The 18,959-nt window shown below is 36.7% G+C and overlaps 1 protein-coding gene across 2 annotated transcripts; it reads left to right on the top strand.

Moving 5' to 3' along the window:
* The first annotated feature begins 5,031 nt into the window (after positions 1-5,031).
* LOC121167483 (prostaglandin-E(2) 9-reductase-like) lies at positions 5,032-18,959 on the top strand. Of its 2 annotated transcripts, XM_040996924.1 has the most exons (9): positions 5,032-5,118; positions 6,350-6,517; positions 10,857-10,973; positions 11,766-11,843; positions 12,280-12,402; positions 13,916-14,025; positions 14,276-14,441; positions 16,936-17,018; positions 18,917-18,959. In XM_040996924.1, exons 1-9 carry the CDS (start codon positions 5,035-5,037, stop codon positions 18,957-18,959), a joined length of 972 nt encoding a protein of 323 aa, XP_040852858.1. In that variant the 5' UTR covers positions 5,032-5,034. The 2 variants fall into 2 exon arrangements, with proteins under 2 accessions (XP_040852858.1, XP_040852856.1); XM_040996922.1 differs by lacking the exon at positions 11,766-11,843 and having other exon boundaries at positions 5,035-5,118.

Below are 18,959 nucleotides of genomic sequence, written 5' to 3'. Positions count from 1 at the left end.
TGTTGACAAGGATGTTAAGAGAAGAAAATCTTCCACATTATTGGTTAAAGTAAACTAGTACAACTATTATGGAAAATATGGAGATTTCTCAGAAATCTGAAAATGGGTCTAACATATGACATAACCATTCCACTTCTGCGATTTAGCCAAAGGAAATTAAAAGAATAGTTGAAATGATCCGAACCACAGTGTTTATAAAGGCACAACACAAATAACTAAGATATCAAATCACTCACATATTCAATAACTTATAAATGGATCAAGAAATTGTGCTGGGGATAAGGGGATATGGAACTGTATCATAAAATGATAGCAATAATAATGAAATGTTAAAAAAATAAATTGTGCTGTATAATACATGGCAAAATACTAGTCAATCTTAAAAAAGAGAAAGAAATCCTTTGTTTTCTGCAACAAAATGGATGCAACTGGAAACCATTATGCTTAGTGAAATAAACCAGTCCCCAAAAGACAAATATCTTATGTTCTCCCTAATTGGTGGAAAATAATATACAGAGTACAGCAAAGAAAAGTAAACGAGCAAACTGAATACATTGAGAATTTATTACTGATTAGTTATTGGTTATATTCTTGAGCAATGCTTGTTTCCTACTCATTGCCTTTAGAAATGTTTATATAGTGGAGGGTTAAGCTTGTGATTATAAAGTAAATTGAAAAAAATGTTATTACCAAAGTAAAAGAAAAATGAAAACAGAAGGAGGAATAATTGGAAGGAGAGATGAATATAAATACCTCTATGCTCTTAAAGCATATACATGAAATGCATGACATTTCTTCATTTTACATACATTCATGCTTAAAAAGAGAAAAGGGGAACTAAGCATGTGTTGTCAATAAGATAGTCCTGTAAATCAACTCCATAATTTTCAGTCACTCACTTTCCGTTTCTCCACACTTTATAGCCCTGTATTTAAATTAAGTAAATATTTTTTAAACTAAAAACACACACAAATATATAATTATATATCTTTTTTTTTTAAAGATTTATTTTTATTATTTTTTCATTGGAAAGGCGGATATACAGAGAGGAGAGACAGAGAGGAAGATCTTCCGTCCAATGATTCACTCCCCAAGTGAGCGCAACGGGCCGATACTATGCCGATCCGAAGCTAGGAGCCTCTTCTGAGTCTCCCATGCGGGTGCAGGGTCCCAACGTTTTGGGCTGTCCTCGACTGCTTTCCCAGGCCACATGCAGGGAGCTGGAAGGGAAGCGGGGCTGCCGGGATTAGAACCGGCGCCCATATGGGATCCCGGGCGTGCAAGGCGAGGACCTTTAACCACTTGCGCCACCGCGCCGGGCCCTATAATTATATATCTTATGGACTACATATCTAAGCTATACAAGGATTTAAATTAAGTCTATTATTAGTATCTACAAATAATAGAGATCAGCATAATGTAAGTAATCGATGTATGCAGAATTCCCATTACTATTTTTGTTATATTTTTGTACTACATCGCCTTTGTTTGTCAAGTATGTTTCTTGAGGCAACCCAGAGATTAATCTTTTCTTTTTAATCTTCACTTTTTAAAGTATTTATTTAGTTTTATTTCAAGAACATAGTTACAGAGATAAGAGAGAGATAAGAGAGAGAGAGAAAATGAGAGAGAGAGAGAGAGAGAGAGATGTACCCATTGGTTCTCACCTCAAACAGCTACAAAGGCCAGAGCTGGGCTGGTCCCAAGGCAGGATCCAGGATCCAGGCTCTTCTACCTGGCCTTCCACATGGGTACAGAGGTCCTAGGGCTTGGGCCCTCCTCCAGTGCCTTCAAAGACTATTAGCGGGAAGCCACATTGGAAGTAGAGCAGCTGGATTTGGTGCCCATATGGGATGCTGGTTCCATAGGTGGAGACTTAGTGTGCTATGCCATGATACCAGAATAATTTTTAATTTTTAAATTGAATCAATCAATGTCTTTTTATTGGGACATTTAGCTCATTTGTAGTCAGTTATTAATGATAAATGACAAATTGCCCTTGAAATTTTAATATAAGTATTTTCATAGATTGTATTGAATTTCTTCAGTTGTTTTATCACGAGGTTTTCCACCTTCATATTTTTTTTCATAATGCTGATCGACTCCTTTCCATGGCACATTAATCATAATTTGTAAGACTAGACTGGTGTAAGCAAATTCTTGAAAGTTCTGCTTATCTTGTACATCTTTATTTCACATTCATTTATAAATGAGAGCTTGGCTAGGTAGAGCATTCTGGGTTGGTAATTTTTGCTTTTAGAACATAAATTATATTTCCAGTCTCTCCTGTCCCACAGAGATCCTACAGAGAAATCAGCTCTCAATTTGCTGGAAATTCCTCTAAAAATGAAACCAAACCTCAAAAATGCAAAAGCAGGACAATCCTACTGTCTGTCTCCCTTAGCCCAAGATGTCCTCACATGTCCTTTATCGAAACAAATTCGTTGAAGGCTCCAGCAAGCCTTACAAACTTTTCAACCATTGGACTCAAGGAGTCCTTTGCTCTCCATTAGACAGGAACCTTTGGTGGCCAGCATGCCTGGGGTGACTTGTTTCTATGCAGAATATGACTACCACATGCACTTAACCCCCATACCAACTGGAGCCACCTGGCCACCATAAATTCTCTCAGAAAGATCACAAGCACCACTGACCGTGAATTTGGACACCAATTGATCATGTACCTCTCTTCCTTAATTTCAACCCGTAAGAACCTTGACCCCTAAATCTTTATACAGGGATTATGTAACAGCTGCTCAGCTCATTGCTCTGTGTACTTTGCAATATAAACCTACTTTCTTTCACCTCCCTGATATCAGTGATTGGCCTTCTGTGCAATTGGTGAGCAGATGCAGTTTGGAAGTTCTATAGAAAGAGCTCCAACTAGCTCGGGCTGTTATTCAGCAACAAAGGTGTCCTGGTATAATTCATTTGAAAATTTTAGAGGACTCTATTTTGTTTATGAAGGTTTGACTATAAGCTACCACGGTGAGGCTGTTTTTTTGATCATGCCTAATTGTGGTTCAATGCATTCCTTCTATTTTTATGTCTATATTTTCCTTTAAATTTGTAATACTTTCCATTATTCTATAATATTTGTATTGTATTTCTCCCATGTGGAAGACCCACGATGTTCTCCTGAATACCAGTCTTCAATTGAGCCAGGAGCTTCTTCCAGCTCTCCCACGTGAGTACAGAAGCCCAAGAACTTGGAGCCATCTTTTGCTATATTTCTAGCTCATTAGCTTGATGCCTGATTGGAAGTGGAGCAGTAGGAGCTAGAACCAGTGTCAATATGGAATGAGGGTGCAGCAGGGGCAGATTAGCTTACTGAGTTTTCCTATGCCTTTATTCACTAAGTTGATGATGGGCACAGTAGGGATCTAGGCTCTTCACGCAACCCAATGTTGTTACTGAGATTCACATTATACAAGCCTGTCTCTTCAGGGAAGGTCTGGTGTATAAACGACTCAGCTGTGGTTGTTCTAAGTATGCCTGGCTCACAAATCCCCATCATGAAAAGAGCTTGGCTCCAGAGTTATGAAATTGGTGCTAGCTATTTTTGCTGCATGAAAATAGAAACTTCTCTAATTGAGGCCTATATCCAGCTCAGCGATATTGGAAATAATATTGGCTGGAAAAACTGGTACTAATAGATACTGCCCAAGGGAGTGGTTTGATATGTGGCAATGATTTTGGCTCTGTTACAATGGAAAAAAAAACTTTATATGGAACAAATTCTTTGTGTGCAGTTTTAGCTTAGAACAAAGTATGGTAGTTGGACCAGGGATTTTCAGCTAATTTTCTGGGGTGGAGCAATAGTCCAGAGTGCTATCTGATAAGACCGTAGTGGAGCTCCTCTGTCTAGAGTCAGTGGAGAGAGAGTTGTGCATTCTGAGTTCCTACTCTAACAAACATGTGAATAGTATTGTTAGTACTGAATCATCAGTTTGCACTCTCTCACTCCACTTTGAAATCTGTCCCTGTGTTTCGTGACCCATGAGCCTTGATATTAGAATAAACAGGTGACAAAATCAGGAATTTCTCAAGTGATTCTCAGTGGGAAATTTATGGAGAAGAGTATGGCCTTAATACCAATAGAGCATCTTATTTTAAGAGTCTTTGGGGAGGTCTGACACAGCTCTCCCGAATCCAGTGTCCACTGAAGTAGAAAGGAATACATAGACCTTGGCTCTGTGGTCACATCTGTCCTGTTAGGTACAGTTGTGCACTGGTCTTAAAGCCTGAAATGGGCTGTGGAAGCTTTTTTCTTGGCAGTTAGGCTTCCTGGGCCCTTTTGATTCTAAGCCATCAAGATGACCTTAGCAGACTGGAGCAGGTGAGAGAGACAGATGTTACCACTGCTCGTGGCAGCAGCATTGACAGTGTACTTGTGCTCTCTTCCAGCTGGGTTATGGAGTTCCTGTGCTGTTCTTTCACAGCACTGATGAGGTCCTTAACTCTTATGAAGCTCAACTGTGTGAATAGCTGTTGCATTTTTGTGTCCTGGGGACAATTGCCACAACTTCTTCCTTGGCTGTCATTTGGTCCCATGCTTCTCAGTTTTAACTTAGATATTTCATGGAGGAACAATAAAAAATTGATCAGAAATCATTTCTTTAATTCTTTCTATCTTTGTGTGTTGTATAAGACAAGTAATTATTTTAAATCATGTGTAATTAGAAGGGATTTTATCACAAATGTAAAATAAGCAAAAATCAGGAGAACTGATGTCAGATAAAGTTAATAAAGTTAATAATCATTTGGTAAATGAGTTACCTCTTTTTATAATATATGAGAACTCTAAAGGGAGCATTATAAATGCAATGGTTACTTTTCCATTGGCAATAAAAATTATCTTTTGTATAAAATTGTGAACTGTTTTCCAGTCCCTGCTGAACTGTGGGATATTGCTTTCAAGTCACTCCTCCCAATGTCATAGACCTTTAAACAGGTAGTTAGATGTTGATTCCTGTGGTTCCTGGGAAGGCAGCAGAAAGAAGCAGACTGCTCTTGGCCAGCAGAGTGAATGCAATGGATCCCAAATATCAGCGTGTGGCACTAAATGATGGTCACTTCATTCCTGCGCTGGGATTTGGCACTTTTGCACCTGATGAGGTAATTTGTGCTGCTTAGTGCTTGAGGGGGCAAAAGGAAAAAGACAAAAGAAAAAAGTGGCTGGAATGTAACTTTAGATTTTTGAAGTTAGTTCTTCAGTGATTCCACGAGTTTTAGTGGCTTTAACGGATGACAAATAGATTAATAATATCTAATAATTATTTCATTTTTTGAAAATACATATTATTTGAGTGTGTTTTTTAAAGTATATTAATTTGTCTGAAAGTCAATTGCAGAAATAGTGCCAGAGAGAAACAGCACAAGAGATCTTCTATCCATTACAGAATTGCCCATATTGACTACAAACCAAGGCTGGTCCAGACTGAAGCCAGTAACCAGGAATGTGGTTAGGGTCTTACACATAGGTGAAGGAGCCCATCAGGGTCATATTCTGTTGATTTCCATAACACATTAGTGGGGAAAATGGATCAGAAATGGAGCTGTGGGACTCTCACTGAAACATGTGTTAGATATCAGCATTGCAAGTGGTGATATTACTGCTATGCCACAATAAGAATGAATTCAAATAATATCTGCTTTCCATTCAAGTAATTGCTTATTTTCAATCTTGCTACTGAGGCACAAGGAAGCCTACATTGTCGCTCATTCTCTACCATATTTGGAAGATGGCTGAAGTAGCTACCCTGCCTGGGAAGATTTTTATAAGGCAGATATGCCTAATTTTTGTTGAGGGCAACGATTTGGTTTTGGCTAAAATGGAGACTGTAAATGACCACAGTCCTGTATAAATACATTTTCACATGTTATCAAACTTACTTCTCACAGAAGAACTCTTTTGAGTTCTTTTCAATTAAATAAAATAGGATCAATAACAACTTTTTTCCATATTTTATTTCATATTTTATTCCATTTAATTCCTTCCTGTGTTAACTTTCCTTTGCAAGTTCACTGTGTAAATAACAACTAAGATATCGGCTATTTGCTATTATCTTTTGTACCCTCCTGTTAAATCAATAAAGCTAGCACAGTTCCTGAGGAACTTTGACACCAGTAAATAATATGGTTACCCACTCTGAGGAGGTTCCTTACTTGCATACCTCTTGATGTTAGTTAGGGGAAATTCAGGTTACATGAAATGCACTCAGTTCTCCAAAATGCAAAGTCATTCTAACATGTTAGAAATATTTAATTGTTGTGAAAATCACTGATGATAGATGAACTAATTCTAACCACAGAGGTCTCGAAATAATATTTGTGGTTATCTCTCTAGGTTCCAAAAAGTGAAGCTGGGGTGGCCACCAAAATAGCTATTGATGTGGGGTTCCGCCACATTGATGCTGCTCACGTTTATCAAAATGAACCTGAAATAGGTCAGGCCATCCGCAGCAAGATTGCAGATGGCACTGTGAAGAGAGAAGACATATTCTACACTTCAAAGGTATCACATGTTTGATGCATTAATGTGATAATTAGCAAAACATGATTTATAGAAAGGAAAATTATCCAATTTCATTTTTATTTGGTGAGAAATTGCTCCTATTTCCACATTTAAATCACACATTTTTCTGTTTTATTAAGTTTAACATTTATTTTTCTGGAAGTTTTAAGAATTCTTATTTTTAAAAATAAGAATTCTTCTTGCTCTATTCACATAATATGTGTATTGATTACATACTTCTCAAAAGGAGTGTTTGCTTTGTTGTTTTGCTGTTGTTTATGAATAACCTTATGTATTTTTAACATTAATTTATTGTCACATAGAAATGTGAAAATATTTTCTTTCATTTGTGGGCTTTCTCTTCATTTTGCTAACTGCTTCTTAGTTGTGTGGAAGTTTTTTAGCTGAATAAAATATATTAAAAACAGATAAGTTTTGCTTTTATGCCCTGTGCTATGAATTTGGATAGTTATCCAAAGAGCCATTTGCTTCATCAATTTTTTTTTGTGCTGTCTCCTCTGCTTTCCCCTAGTATTTTGTTCATGTGAAGTCTTAATTTTTTCATCAATTTTGAGATTATTTTTCTGTCATATATATAGGTAGGCATCTGGGTCCAAACTTATGCATTTGCAAATCAAATATCCCAATGTCATTCACTGAATGAACACTGTTTTGTGTAAGGAATGCCATTGCTCAAGTTTTTAAAGATCAAAAGATTATAGATGTGTTCATGTCTTTCTGAGGGCCCTGTACTATGCCACTAGACTACATGTTTTAATGTAGGAGTGCGTGTGTGTGTGTAAGTACCATGATGTTTTGATTATAACAGCCCTATATTATACCTTGAAAGCTGTTACTGTGATACTGCTCTCTGTTTTTTACTGTTTATGATTGCTTTGACTGTTCAGGGCCATTTTTGTTTCTATGACAGCTTTTAAAGCTTTTTAAATATTTATTTGAAATATGCAATGATAGTGAGAGGATGAGATGGAGAAAGGGACCTTCCTCCAGTTGTTTCATTCCTCAGCTGGCCTCTCTGTTCTTTTTAGTCGTGCCTTAATTCACTGCACCCCAGCGTTGGTTCTGAGACTACTATCTTTTGGCTACAGTGTTCAGTGAGTTAGCTCTCTAGTTTTTCTGAAAAACCAGTTCTATAATTCACTGATTTTTTTTTTACTGATTTCTACTTTTAATTCTGTTTATTGCCTCTCTTTCTTCATTTCTTTCCTTCTGATTTCAGTTTTATTTTACTCTTGTTTTTCTAAGTGTTTTGGAAGTATTATTTGATTATGAAGTTAGTATATTTTAATTTTTTTTAATGTAGGCACCTACTGCTGCAACAAACTCTTCTAAAAATGACCCTTTTGACTTATTCTATGACTCAGTGTTCCTTCATGAGCATGTTGTTCCAATTGCACGTACTTGGCATACATTTTAGAATTTCTTTTGCTCTTGATTGTCTTCTTTAGATGCTGTGGTCTTTAAAGATACATAATGGGAACCAGTATTACAGCATTTCAGGCTAATCCTCCACCTGCAAGCATTAGCATCCCATGTGTGTTGATTCTAGCTCAGGCTGCTCTGCTTCCAATTCAGCTTTCTGCTTAAGGCCTGCAAGAACAGTGAAGGAAGGTCGGAGTCTAGAGACATGGCAGATATCTAAGATGAATTCAAGCTTAGACACTCATCAAATGATGGTTGGATAAAGAAATTCAAAATATATTCACAACAGACTATTATTCAGCAATAAAAAGTGAAATTCTGTCATGAAATGGGTAGCACTAAAGGTCATCATGTTAAATGAAATACACCATCACAAAATGACAAACATCACATGTACATATCTTACTAATGGACTTTAATATGGAGCGTGAAAATTATGGAATATGATTTCATTTTGCATATACCCTTAAATATTGATTCATTGAATCATTTTACTCTTTTCTATTTATGTTATGAAGATTGTCATGACTCTCAATTTGTGATACTAGCATCACATCATCAATAAAATTAAATTAAAAAAATAAAATTCAGAAATCTAAATAACATATACTTGAAAACATTTTTTGAATTTTTTGAGACACTTTATGACATTTTATAGACTTATGTGGTCTATTCTAGAGAATAATCTGTGTCCTATGGAAAATAATATGTATTCTCCAATGGTTGGATGGATGGTCTGTGGATTTCCATTAGATAATTTAGTTTACAATATAAATTATCTCTGTTTTGTATTTGTTATTTTTTGTTGATTGACATATGCATTGATATAAGTTAATTATTAATATCCCCCAGTGTAATTATTTCTGATGCTGTGTCTTTCGTTAAATTTGCTAACTTTATTATAAAACTGAATGCCTTAGCATTAGTTGCATATATATCTCAGTTGCATATATATCTTTTTGTCATATCTTTTTGTTGAACAGATGCCTTGGTCAATCCATGTTGATCATTGTTTCTCTTACAGTTCATTTTGTTAATAGAAATATGCCTGCTTCTGTTTTATTTCTTTTTGCCCAGAATAACATTTTCATTCTCTTACTTTTTTTTATCTTTGTGCCATTACTGTTGAATTTGTTTCCTTTTTCCAAATGTGATTGAATCTTGTTTTCTTATCCCTTCAGCCTACTGGTAGCTTTTCACATGAAAATTTAACCTCTTTGTGTTCAAGTTTATCATAGATTAGCAACTCACTTTTTTTCTATAAAATTATATGTTTGTTGGGCCCAGGGCAATAGTGTAGTGGTTAAAGTCCGCGCCTTCCACGCCCAGGATCCCATATGGGCACTGGTTCTAATCCTGGCGGCCCTGCTTCCAATTCAGCTCCCTGATTGTAGCCTGGGGAAGCAGTCGAGGACGGCCCAAAGCCTTGGGTTCCTGCACCCATGCAGGACACCTGGAGGAGGTTCCTGGCTCATGGCTTTGGATAGGCACAGCACCAGCCATTGTGCTCACTTGGGGAGTGAATCATCAGAGAGAAGATCTTCCTCTCTGTCCCTCTTCCTCTCTGTATATCTCCATTTCTAATAAAAATTAATAAATCTTTAAAAAATTATGTTTATTTTGAGCATTTCTTGTTCTCTCAACTAGTAGGTTTTCTACCTTCATATTGTTTTTTGTTCTTGTTTGCTTTTACAATGCATGCTTAAGGATCATTTGTAAAATTGGCTGTGGAGTAAGAATTCTTTTAATTAAAAAAATGCAAAATCTTTATTTCATCTTGGTCAATGAGTGGAAGTTTCTCTGGGTAAGGTATTGTGGTCCTTTCTCCTTGCTGGCATTGTTTGTTTTGTCTGTTCAGACTATGTACTTTGTCTCTCCATTCCATTTTGGACTTTAGTGCATCTGTTGAGAAATGCTCTCTTGGGCCCGGCATGGTGGCGCAAGTGGTTAAAGGTCCTCGCCTTGCACGCCCAGGATCCCATATGGGCGCTGGTTCTAATCCCAGCAGCCCCGCTTCCCTTCCAGCTCCCTGCCTGTGGCCTGGGAAAGCACTAGAGGACAGCCCAAAGCTTTGGGAACCTGCGCCCGCGTGGGAGACCCGGAAGAGGCTCCTGGCTTTGGATTGGCATAGCATTGGCTGTTGCGCTCACTTGGGGAGTGAACCATCTGATGGAAGATCTTCCTCTCTGTCTCTCCTCTCTGTATATCCGCCTTTCCAATAAAAATAAAATAAATCTTTTTAAAAAAATATGAATACTATTGGGCTGAGGTGTAGCTCTTATCTAATCATGTCTTTTTAGGGTCCTACGAGCTCGAAGTATTTGGATGCCCATTACTTTTGCTAAGTATGGCAAGTTTTCTCCTATTAATTCAGTGACCAGATTATTTTTAAACACTTTTTCCCATTCCTCAGAAAATCCAAAGACTCATATAATGGTGTTCTAGAATCCAAGACATTTTTCACTTTTATTTATTTTTTCTTTTCTTCTTTGAGATATTTGAAAATACCTCTTTCTAACATATATTCTTTCTTTTACTTCTCTCAGTCTATTGGGAAGATTGTTCATTGTGTTTTTTCATTTGACTTACTGATTTTTTCATTCTTGTGACATGTTTTTGTTTCTTTTTCAAAATCTTGCTTTGTAAAATCTGTCAAACCTAATTCAAGCACCAGTTGTTATTATCAACTATGGCATATGTATTTCTGGTATAATAATCAGAGCTTTGATGAGTAATATGTAAACGAATGCTAAAGATTCTGTTGATAAATCAGAACACAAGAAATCAAAAAAGAGGAATCATTTTTCTCTGTATTCAACATTTTAGTGTGTTAAAAATAATATTAAATGAAGAAAAGTAAGCAATTAGGCTAATCCTCTGTTTATAACCCCTGCAGCTTTGGTGCACTTTCCTTCAACCAGAATTGGTCCGGAAAGCCTTGGAACAGTCACTGAAAAGACTTCAACTGGACTATGTTGACCTGTACCTTATTCATTATCCAGTAGGTTTGAAGGTAGGAAGTTTAATATCATCAGTTTTATTTTTCATTAGCTGTCAATATGAACATCATTTTCTCAAATGAGTAAATGATATTGATACATTTATAAAAGCTTAGTTTGCTTAAGGTATAAAAACTGCTCAAACTTGTTTCCGACATCCAGTTTATTGTATAATGTTAAATGGGGAGCCCAAATCATGAGTAATACACAGCTGTGAGGTTTTAGAACTATGTATGTATCAGTAGTTTCCACAGCAATGCCACAGGTTTAAATAGATTTATCTGAGCATTTTCATCCCTGACATACATGACTTCAGACAGTTCCAAAGTCTCAGCCACTAACATTACGTGGCTGATCTGTATCTGTTAGTATAATACAACCTTGATCCGCATTCTGTCTGATCCACATACATGCAAAGATATGAGGAAGACTGATCTTGTAGCCTGCATGAAGAGTACAGTCCAATATTAATGGAAGACAATGTCATGTTTCTACAGAAATTCACAGTTAAGCTTATTTCTTTAGATGTAAGAACAGAAGCACACAAAGTAACATCAATCCATGGGTTACTATTTAATTCTGCAAAAATCGCATTGAATATGTGAAAACAAATGTGAGAAGAAAGTCTGTAGCATAATGACATTCTTTACTATTCCATATGCAAGGCATGTTGCAAATACATGTCTGAAATGTTGCTCCGTATATTTTACTGAAGTTTTATGTTTCAGAATAAATTCAAATGTGTGTATTCCTATGAGGTGCATATCTGAATCCTGTGGTATAGTGTAAAATTACTTCTGTTCCAGCCTGGAGAAGAACTGTTCCCAATAGATGAACATGGGAAAGCAAAATTTGAATCAGTGGATATCTGTGCCACTTGGGAAGTGAGTACTGGAAGGAGTAAGTATAGAGGAAGCAGCAATTGGAGGGCAGCAGGTCCCAATTCGATTTAAAGAATGAGTCATAAAATCTAAAATGTACATATTCATGTCATCCTTCATTGTAATTATGCTCAAACAGTGGGAGAGGAAGACAAAAATAGGATGTTACAGACAGAAACAGAGAAGAATTAGGGGCAAAGAAGACAGTATCATCTTTTCATTAATGTACAATGCTTTCTCTGTTTTCTTATGGATGACATAGGAATTTCTTTTCTTAACATCAACATCCCTCACAGTATTTTTAATGATTTTCTTTTCTTTTGTCAGCCAATGACCATTAACTTCATTTAGTCTCTTGACAGTTTCAATTTAAATGAGTTATAATACCTATAATATTTTTGTTGTTTGTGGAAATACACTTTACAATCTTTCTGCCCAGATGATGGAAAAGTGCAAAGATGCAGGACTGGCCAAGTCCATCGGGGTATCCAACTTCAACCGCAGGCAGTTGGAGATGATTCTGAACAAGCCAGGCCTCAAGTACAAGCCTGTGTGCAACCAGGTGAGAGCCTCAGCCTCCTCTGCTTCAGCTTTGAGTTCTTTTATTCCAATACCATTTCTCCTCCACTTCTCTTTGCCATACACTCTGGAAAAAAAAATTCTTCAGGAAGATCTTATGCCTGTGTTTAGGGCAAATAAAACCCTCCATTATCTCCGTATTTGGTAATGTCTTAGGGAAAGGTAATGGATCCTTAGTACTGAAATATGTGTAAAAATCTGTGGAGGCAAAGATCATCAAGAAGAGCACGTGTCCATTGCCAATCCTCAATGGGAAGATGGGTTTATCTGCAAAGGAGATGTAAGATATCAATACTTAGTCAATAATCAAATCTCAATGAAAGATGGATTTATCCCAGATTAATCAAGAATGTATAGGATCAGAAAGGGAGGAAGAGAAGGGGGAGTGGGAAATCCCTATACCTACATGAATGTGTCATAGAAAATATTAATAACAGTAAGAAAATGCATAGGATGATCATCACAACCACTGATTGGTGAAGGTGATACAGAAGTCACTGCAAAATGAAAACAATTGATCAGCAGCATATAATGGAATAGTGAATGCAGGACAAAATAGCTGAAATGTTTTTTGTTTTGTTTTTGTTTTCTCTTTTATGATAGAGTTCCATAGACTCCTGGAAGTCCTTTATCTCCACCCTAAATCCACCCCTCACTGATTTACTCTATATAATTATATTAATATAGCCATCCATAAACAATCATAAGTCCATCATTCTGCTATTTTTTACTGTATCCTGACATTGTAGGTATGGATAATGACAGAGGCCAAATCCTATTGCTAAGATATATTTAACAGATTCATTGGCAATCCATCTTTGGAAGCAGAAATGCATACTGCACTATATCTTCACATCTTGATATGACAGTCTCTGTTACACATATATCTAGATGCATGTTTGCCTTTATACCTATTGAATTTCTATGCTTTGTAGTCTGCTTTATATAAGAGAGAATATAGGATATTTGTCCTTTAGGGGTTAGCTTATTTCAATGAGAATGACAGTTTCTAGTTAGGATCATCTTGTTGAGATTTGATGAATTTTATTCTTTTTAATGGGTAAAGTGTGTTCTATAAAGTAGAAGTACCACAGTTTCTTTAATAACTCCTCTTTCAGTGGTCATCTGGTTGTTTCCACACCTTTGAAATTCAGACATACAAATCTTTTTTATTTATATCTGTTCTTTCTCTTATATTGAACAGGAAGAAATAATGGGAGACTAAGAAAATAATACGGGGAAGACATAGCATATTGTGGTGATTCTTTTGCGACCACATCTACACTCAAGAAAGTTTAGCAAAACTTAAGCTGCTGTTCTCCTTGAGTCTATTTTATTCCTTGTTCTTTTGCCATCAAATCCATGTTTAAATACAATATTTTCAATCTAAATTTCATCTGTTTCTACATTTTGCTACATTCATCATTTATGTTTCCATTTATTTTAATACTAATAATACAAATACTATGAGACTGTTCAATATTGTCTATTCACAGGTTGAATGCCATCCCTATCTCAACCAGAGCAAACTACTGGATTTCTGCAAGTCCAAGGACATTATTCTGGTTGCCTATGCTGCTTTGGGATCAAGTCGAGATCCAAAATGGTAAGAGAAAAACAGGACGTATTTTCTAAATCACAGTGTTGATGAAATTCAATCAGTTTACAACATTAACTCACAACTGACTCAGAAGGAGGAGATTGTACACATTTGAAATATTTCAGATGTTGTGAAGCTGGTACAGAGACTGTCTTTTTGAATCACTGATTTAGAGTGGATTACGTAGCATGTTTTGGAAGCTTCTTAATAAACTGAAGGCTTAGCCTCAAGAGCTCAGCTTTTCTACTTCTTTCAGGGTGCACAAGAATACTCCAATCCTCTTGGAAGATCCAGTGGTTTGTGCCTTGGCCAAAAAGCACAAGAGAAGTCCAGCCCAGATTGTCCTTCGCTACCAGCTGCAGCGTGGGGTTGTGGTCCTTGCCAAGAGCTTCATTGAGAGGGAGATCAAAGAGAATATTCAGGTGATGGGCACTTGGGACTGGAGGAATCCAGGAACCTACATAGTATCCCTTCCATTTGTTCTGCTTTGCAACATGTCAAGATATTTTTGCATCAAACTTTTACCCATGCATTCAAAATTTCTGTGTATTTTTGAGACATAATAAGAAGGCATAGTTATAATGAACAGAAAATGTTAAAAATCAGTTTTTCAGTATGAACCTCAGGATAAGGTTGTGGGATTGTCCACAATAAATATGGGTAAGAGTGGCCTCATAATTTTGTGAGCAGTCATCTTTTCAGTCTTCTGAAAAAGCATTAAATGAATAGACATGAAGTGATGGTTTGAAACCACCACCTCTTCAGGCCTTTGCAGTAGTTATCATCCTAGGGAAGGGTGTGTATATGGGGGAGGGGAGTGATGGGAGGTGATGTTTGCCTTGAGAACTGAATTGAAGCAGGAAAACCTGACAGTATTTACAGAAGCTAAAGTGACCTTCCCCACTGCAACTGTATTGAAGTGGCTTTGGATTGGGGTCTGAATGGAGAGAGATCCTTCTGAGATAATTTTAAGAGAGTTGTATGGGACATTCATCTTTCATTCCTTTCCTTCTGTGAGCCATTACTGGTTGGAGGGTGTTGGAGATGTAGAATTCCTGAAATTTCTTTTATGATTTCATAGTGTACTTAATAGTCCCCTTGGTATAGGGCAAGGGGAATTTCCTTAGGTTCCCTAGGGAGAGGACTGGAACCTGCTTTGACAAGGCTATAACCAAGGAAAAGGATGTCATGCTGTCCCCTTGTTTCAAAGAAACCAGTAAGATGAATTTAAGTTCTTGTCCTGGTGTCAAAGACAATTCATGAGAAATGACACACAGTTAGAGCAGACGTCGAATCTTATTTCAATGATAGCCAAAACCCCAGCAAAGGAGAGGGGCTGATGAAAAGGAAGAACAAGCTGCTGGGGTGTCACAGTGCAGGGCTATTTGCATGTCTCTAGTGCGTTATCCCCATGAGCAATGATGATGGTTATATAAGCTACTATTAAGGCAAGGGCAGTCTTAATGGAGTCCTTTCTCACTTGCTTTTCCAGAAATGTAAATGTTGTCCATTGGCAATTATTTGTTAGAAGGGACTTCCATCTCACTCTATTTAGTGCATGCATATTTATCAAGAGCATCACTGTATGTGATAGCAAGAAGCTGTAGGATGTGGCCAATCTAGCCCGATCTTAGTCCTGGATTCCCTCATGCTCAATAGTAATGCCAGGAAGAACGAAGAGTTTCTTCAAAGAAGGGCCAATACACTTTGTGGTTCTGGTACAGATGTCCTTTGAGTCTTGACATAGTTTCATTTCCAGTGACGACTTTTTGGCGGAGTTGCAGGGCTTCTAGAAAAGCCAATCTCTGTAATGGCTACAGTCTATTCAATGCCCTGGCTTTTTACATCACACACAAAAAAATCCCTCCATAACTTTGTTGTTGTTGTTTTACTAAGTTTGGATATTTAGAGAGGATTGCAAGAACGGACATGTAGTTGGGGAAGTTTAACAAACTCCCTCCCATTGCTGACTGTGCCACAGTCAGAAGCTGGGAGGAGGGAGAAAGTGACCCGCCCCATTATACCACACCATCATGCATCCAAGTCAGCATGCAGGACAAACTTTGGTAATCTTGCTATCTTTTAAAACAGAAGAGTTAGTTTTAAAATAATTTCCTTCTATTCTCTTCCAAGTTAATCTCACAGAGCATTCAGCTTCCAAAACCTTGTACAACATGCTTATTCCTTCAATACCTGTTTCTGTTAGAACTTTCTATCAAAACATGCTTTCAACTTTCCTTCACCAACAATACATTCTTATGCCTATAGCTTTTTTTCCCACAACTGTATCCCCACCTACTGGTTCCTTTAATTTACATCATAGCTTTCAATACCTCTTGATTGAGAAAACAAAAAATATTTCACTACATGAAACATCTTAACCCATAGTTACTTCAAAGCAGTTTTGAATTTTGAAAACCATGAAAGCAGTTTTTTTGAGCACTAAGAGCCTCAGAACAATATTATGGTTTGTGTCTTTTGAGGTCTGGCTTATTTCATGAAGCACAATGATTTCCATTTGCTCTGTTTCTATTGAAAAAGACAGATTTTCCTCCTTTTTGTGGTTGAAAGCATTCCATCAACCATATAAACCACATTTTCTTTATCCAGTCATCAAGTGATGGACATTTGGGTTAATTCCAAGTGTTATATATTGTGAACAATTAAAGACACAGAGATGCAGATAACTATGTTGCTTTTATTTCTATTGGGTAACTTCCCAGGGTCAGGCTGGTGATCAAATGGCAGCTTTCAAGGAGTCTCTGAAATGGTTGTTCCAATTGATATTCTCACTAATACGCGGTGTTTATTGATGAGTCATTTCTTGATGTCTCAAAATATTTGTAAACATTTCAGGGTTTTCAAGAATGGCAAATATTCACTGTAAAAATTTAAATATTGTATTCCTGCAAACAGATATTTGGATTCCAGTTGTCTTCAGAGGACATGAAAACATTAGACGGCCTAGACAGAAATCTTCGATATTATTCTGCTGATTTGTAAGTGGCTTTAGTAAATGTGTTGCCTTCATTTATTTGCTAAGGAGGAATGTAGACTGGGTTTTAGCCTTTATTTTCCTACTTCCGGCAATTAAGCTCTGTGGGAACCACGCTTATAGCCTAATTATAAATCCGTAAAAATAATACTTCATTTCCCAAACCTTCTTAATTTTTATCTGATGAAGGTATTTCCAGCAACACTTTGATTCTAGACGATAGACCTGTTCTTTCATTGACATGTTTATTTATACCGTAAGTCTTTAATAGCTTAATTCAAACTTCAAGAGTTGTCTTATTTCTTGATAGAAGTTCTATAAAAACTACTCCAAAATATAGGCGGCTTCGGAAAAAAATATATCTTATACCACAAAGCGTGTAAGTAGCCTCCAAAAATGGCAGTAGGCTTGGTTACTATTCTCTTCTGGAAAAAAAAAATGCATATTTAAGAACTTACAAATTAAATAGAAACTTTCATTGATGTTTTTGAAACAAATTAGTGCTAATTTCAGAAGTAATGAGTGCTTATCATAAAAGTATTTCCCTGGGGAAAGAATACAGATGAAGGATGACTTTTACTACATAAAGCTCAATTCATCTGGTTATAAATTTCTGTACCTTGGGCCCGGCGCTGTGGCGCAATGGTTGGGGTCCTCACCTTGCACGCCCGGGATCCCATATGGGCGCCGGTTCTAATCTCGGTGGCCCCGCTTCCCATCCAACTCCCTGCCTGTGGCCTGGGACGGCAGTCGAGGATGGCCCAAAGCCTTGGGATCCTGCACCCACGTGGGAGACCCTGAAGAAGTTCCTGGTTCCCGGCTTCGGATTGGCACAGCACCAGCCGTTGGTTGCGGCTCACTTGGGGAGTGAATCATCAGACGGAGGATCTTCCCCTCTGTCTCTCCTCTCTGTATATCTGCCTTTCCAATAAAAATAAAATAAATCTTAAAAAAAAATAATATAAATAAATAAATAAATAAATAAATAAATCTCTGTACCTCACATTAGTAAGAAATCATGAGGAAAAGAAATTCAGCATTGCCAAGACAGCTAACGGTAACACCAAAAGCAATAATCAATGGTCTCAGGTGTTTATAAAATACATTTTTTATTGTAACTTTGGGAATAGGCAAAATAAGCCTTATGTGAGCCATTACTGCATTTCACAATACCTTTTTAGCATTGTAATAAATTTGATTTGAAGAATAAGTACGTTTCCAATTGGCTATTGCTATTTTTCATTACAAAATAAGCACTTAAGAAAACTACACCACTATTAATAATAATCTTGAACTCAAACCCTGTATTTACCTTGAGAAAGGTTGACCTTAGAAGGTTAATGGAAACACATGATTAGGATCTTCAGAAATATAGTGTTCTCAATACCGATGAAGAGGTGTTAAATGTAGATTTTAGCAGAAGAGAATGGAGTCAGTAAGTCCATGATGGAAGGGTATTGGAAGCCAAACAGAAAATCCTCACTCTCCTTTTGAGCTCGAAGTTTTCAGAAGCTAAAAAAAATATACAAACAACAAGAGTAATCAGGACTATACATTCCCTCCATCTGTGGAATTTATAATTCATGATGGAAATAAAAGTGATGTTATGAAAGAGGTTAGTGGGCTGTAAAATTGTGTATTCGAAAGTACTGGATGTATTATAATTACTAATGTTCATTATTATAGATAAAATGAACACAATCAAAGAGATGTAACAAATAAAATGGCAAATTATGAATAATTATATTTATCATAAAGTTATGATCATGAATAGGAAAGATTTTAAAAACTAAAAGAAAGCAAACATTACATCTACCTTAATGGTAGCTCCACAGAAATCATTTCTTTAGTATTCTGGAAACGTGGTCACTGAGTTTGGATTGTGCATTCTTCCCTTCTTAGGTTTCTTGGACACCCAAATTTTCCATTTGCTGATGAATATTAA

The sequence above is a fragment of the Ochotona curzoniae genome, unplaced genomic scaffold (genome assembly GCF_017591425.1).
Source record: "Ochotona curzoniae isolate NIBS_2020 unplaced genomic scaffold, NIBS_Ocur_1.0 patch374, whole genome shotgun sequence".
Classification (NCBI taxonomy): domain Eukaryota; kingdom Metazoa; phylum Chordata; class Mammalia; order Lagomorpha; family Ochotonidae; genus Ochotona; species Ochotona curzoniae.
The sequence above is the reverse complement of the archived record's forward strand: the minus strand, read 5'-3'. Positions and strand labels throughout refer to the sequence as shown.

What these genes read in the sequence shown, in the direction of transcription:
- LOC121167483 (XM_040996924.1), top strand. Translation starts at nt 5,035, where the DNA reads ATGGATCCCAAATATCAGCGTGTGGCACTAAATGATGGTCACTTCATT. An exon ending in TCAAGTCGAGATCCAAAATG is followed by an intron (nt 14,026 to 14,275) that starts GTAAGAGAAAAA and finishes TACTTCTTTCAG; the next exon opens with GGTGCACAAGAATACTCCAA. An exon ending in AGATCAAAGAGAATATTCAG is followed by an intron (nt 14,442 to 16,935) that starts GTGATGGGCACT and finishes TCCTGCAAACAG; the next exon opens with ATATTTGGATTCCAGTTGTC.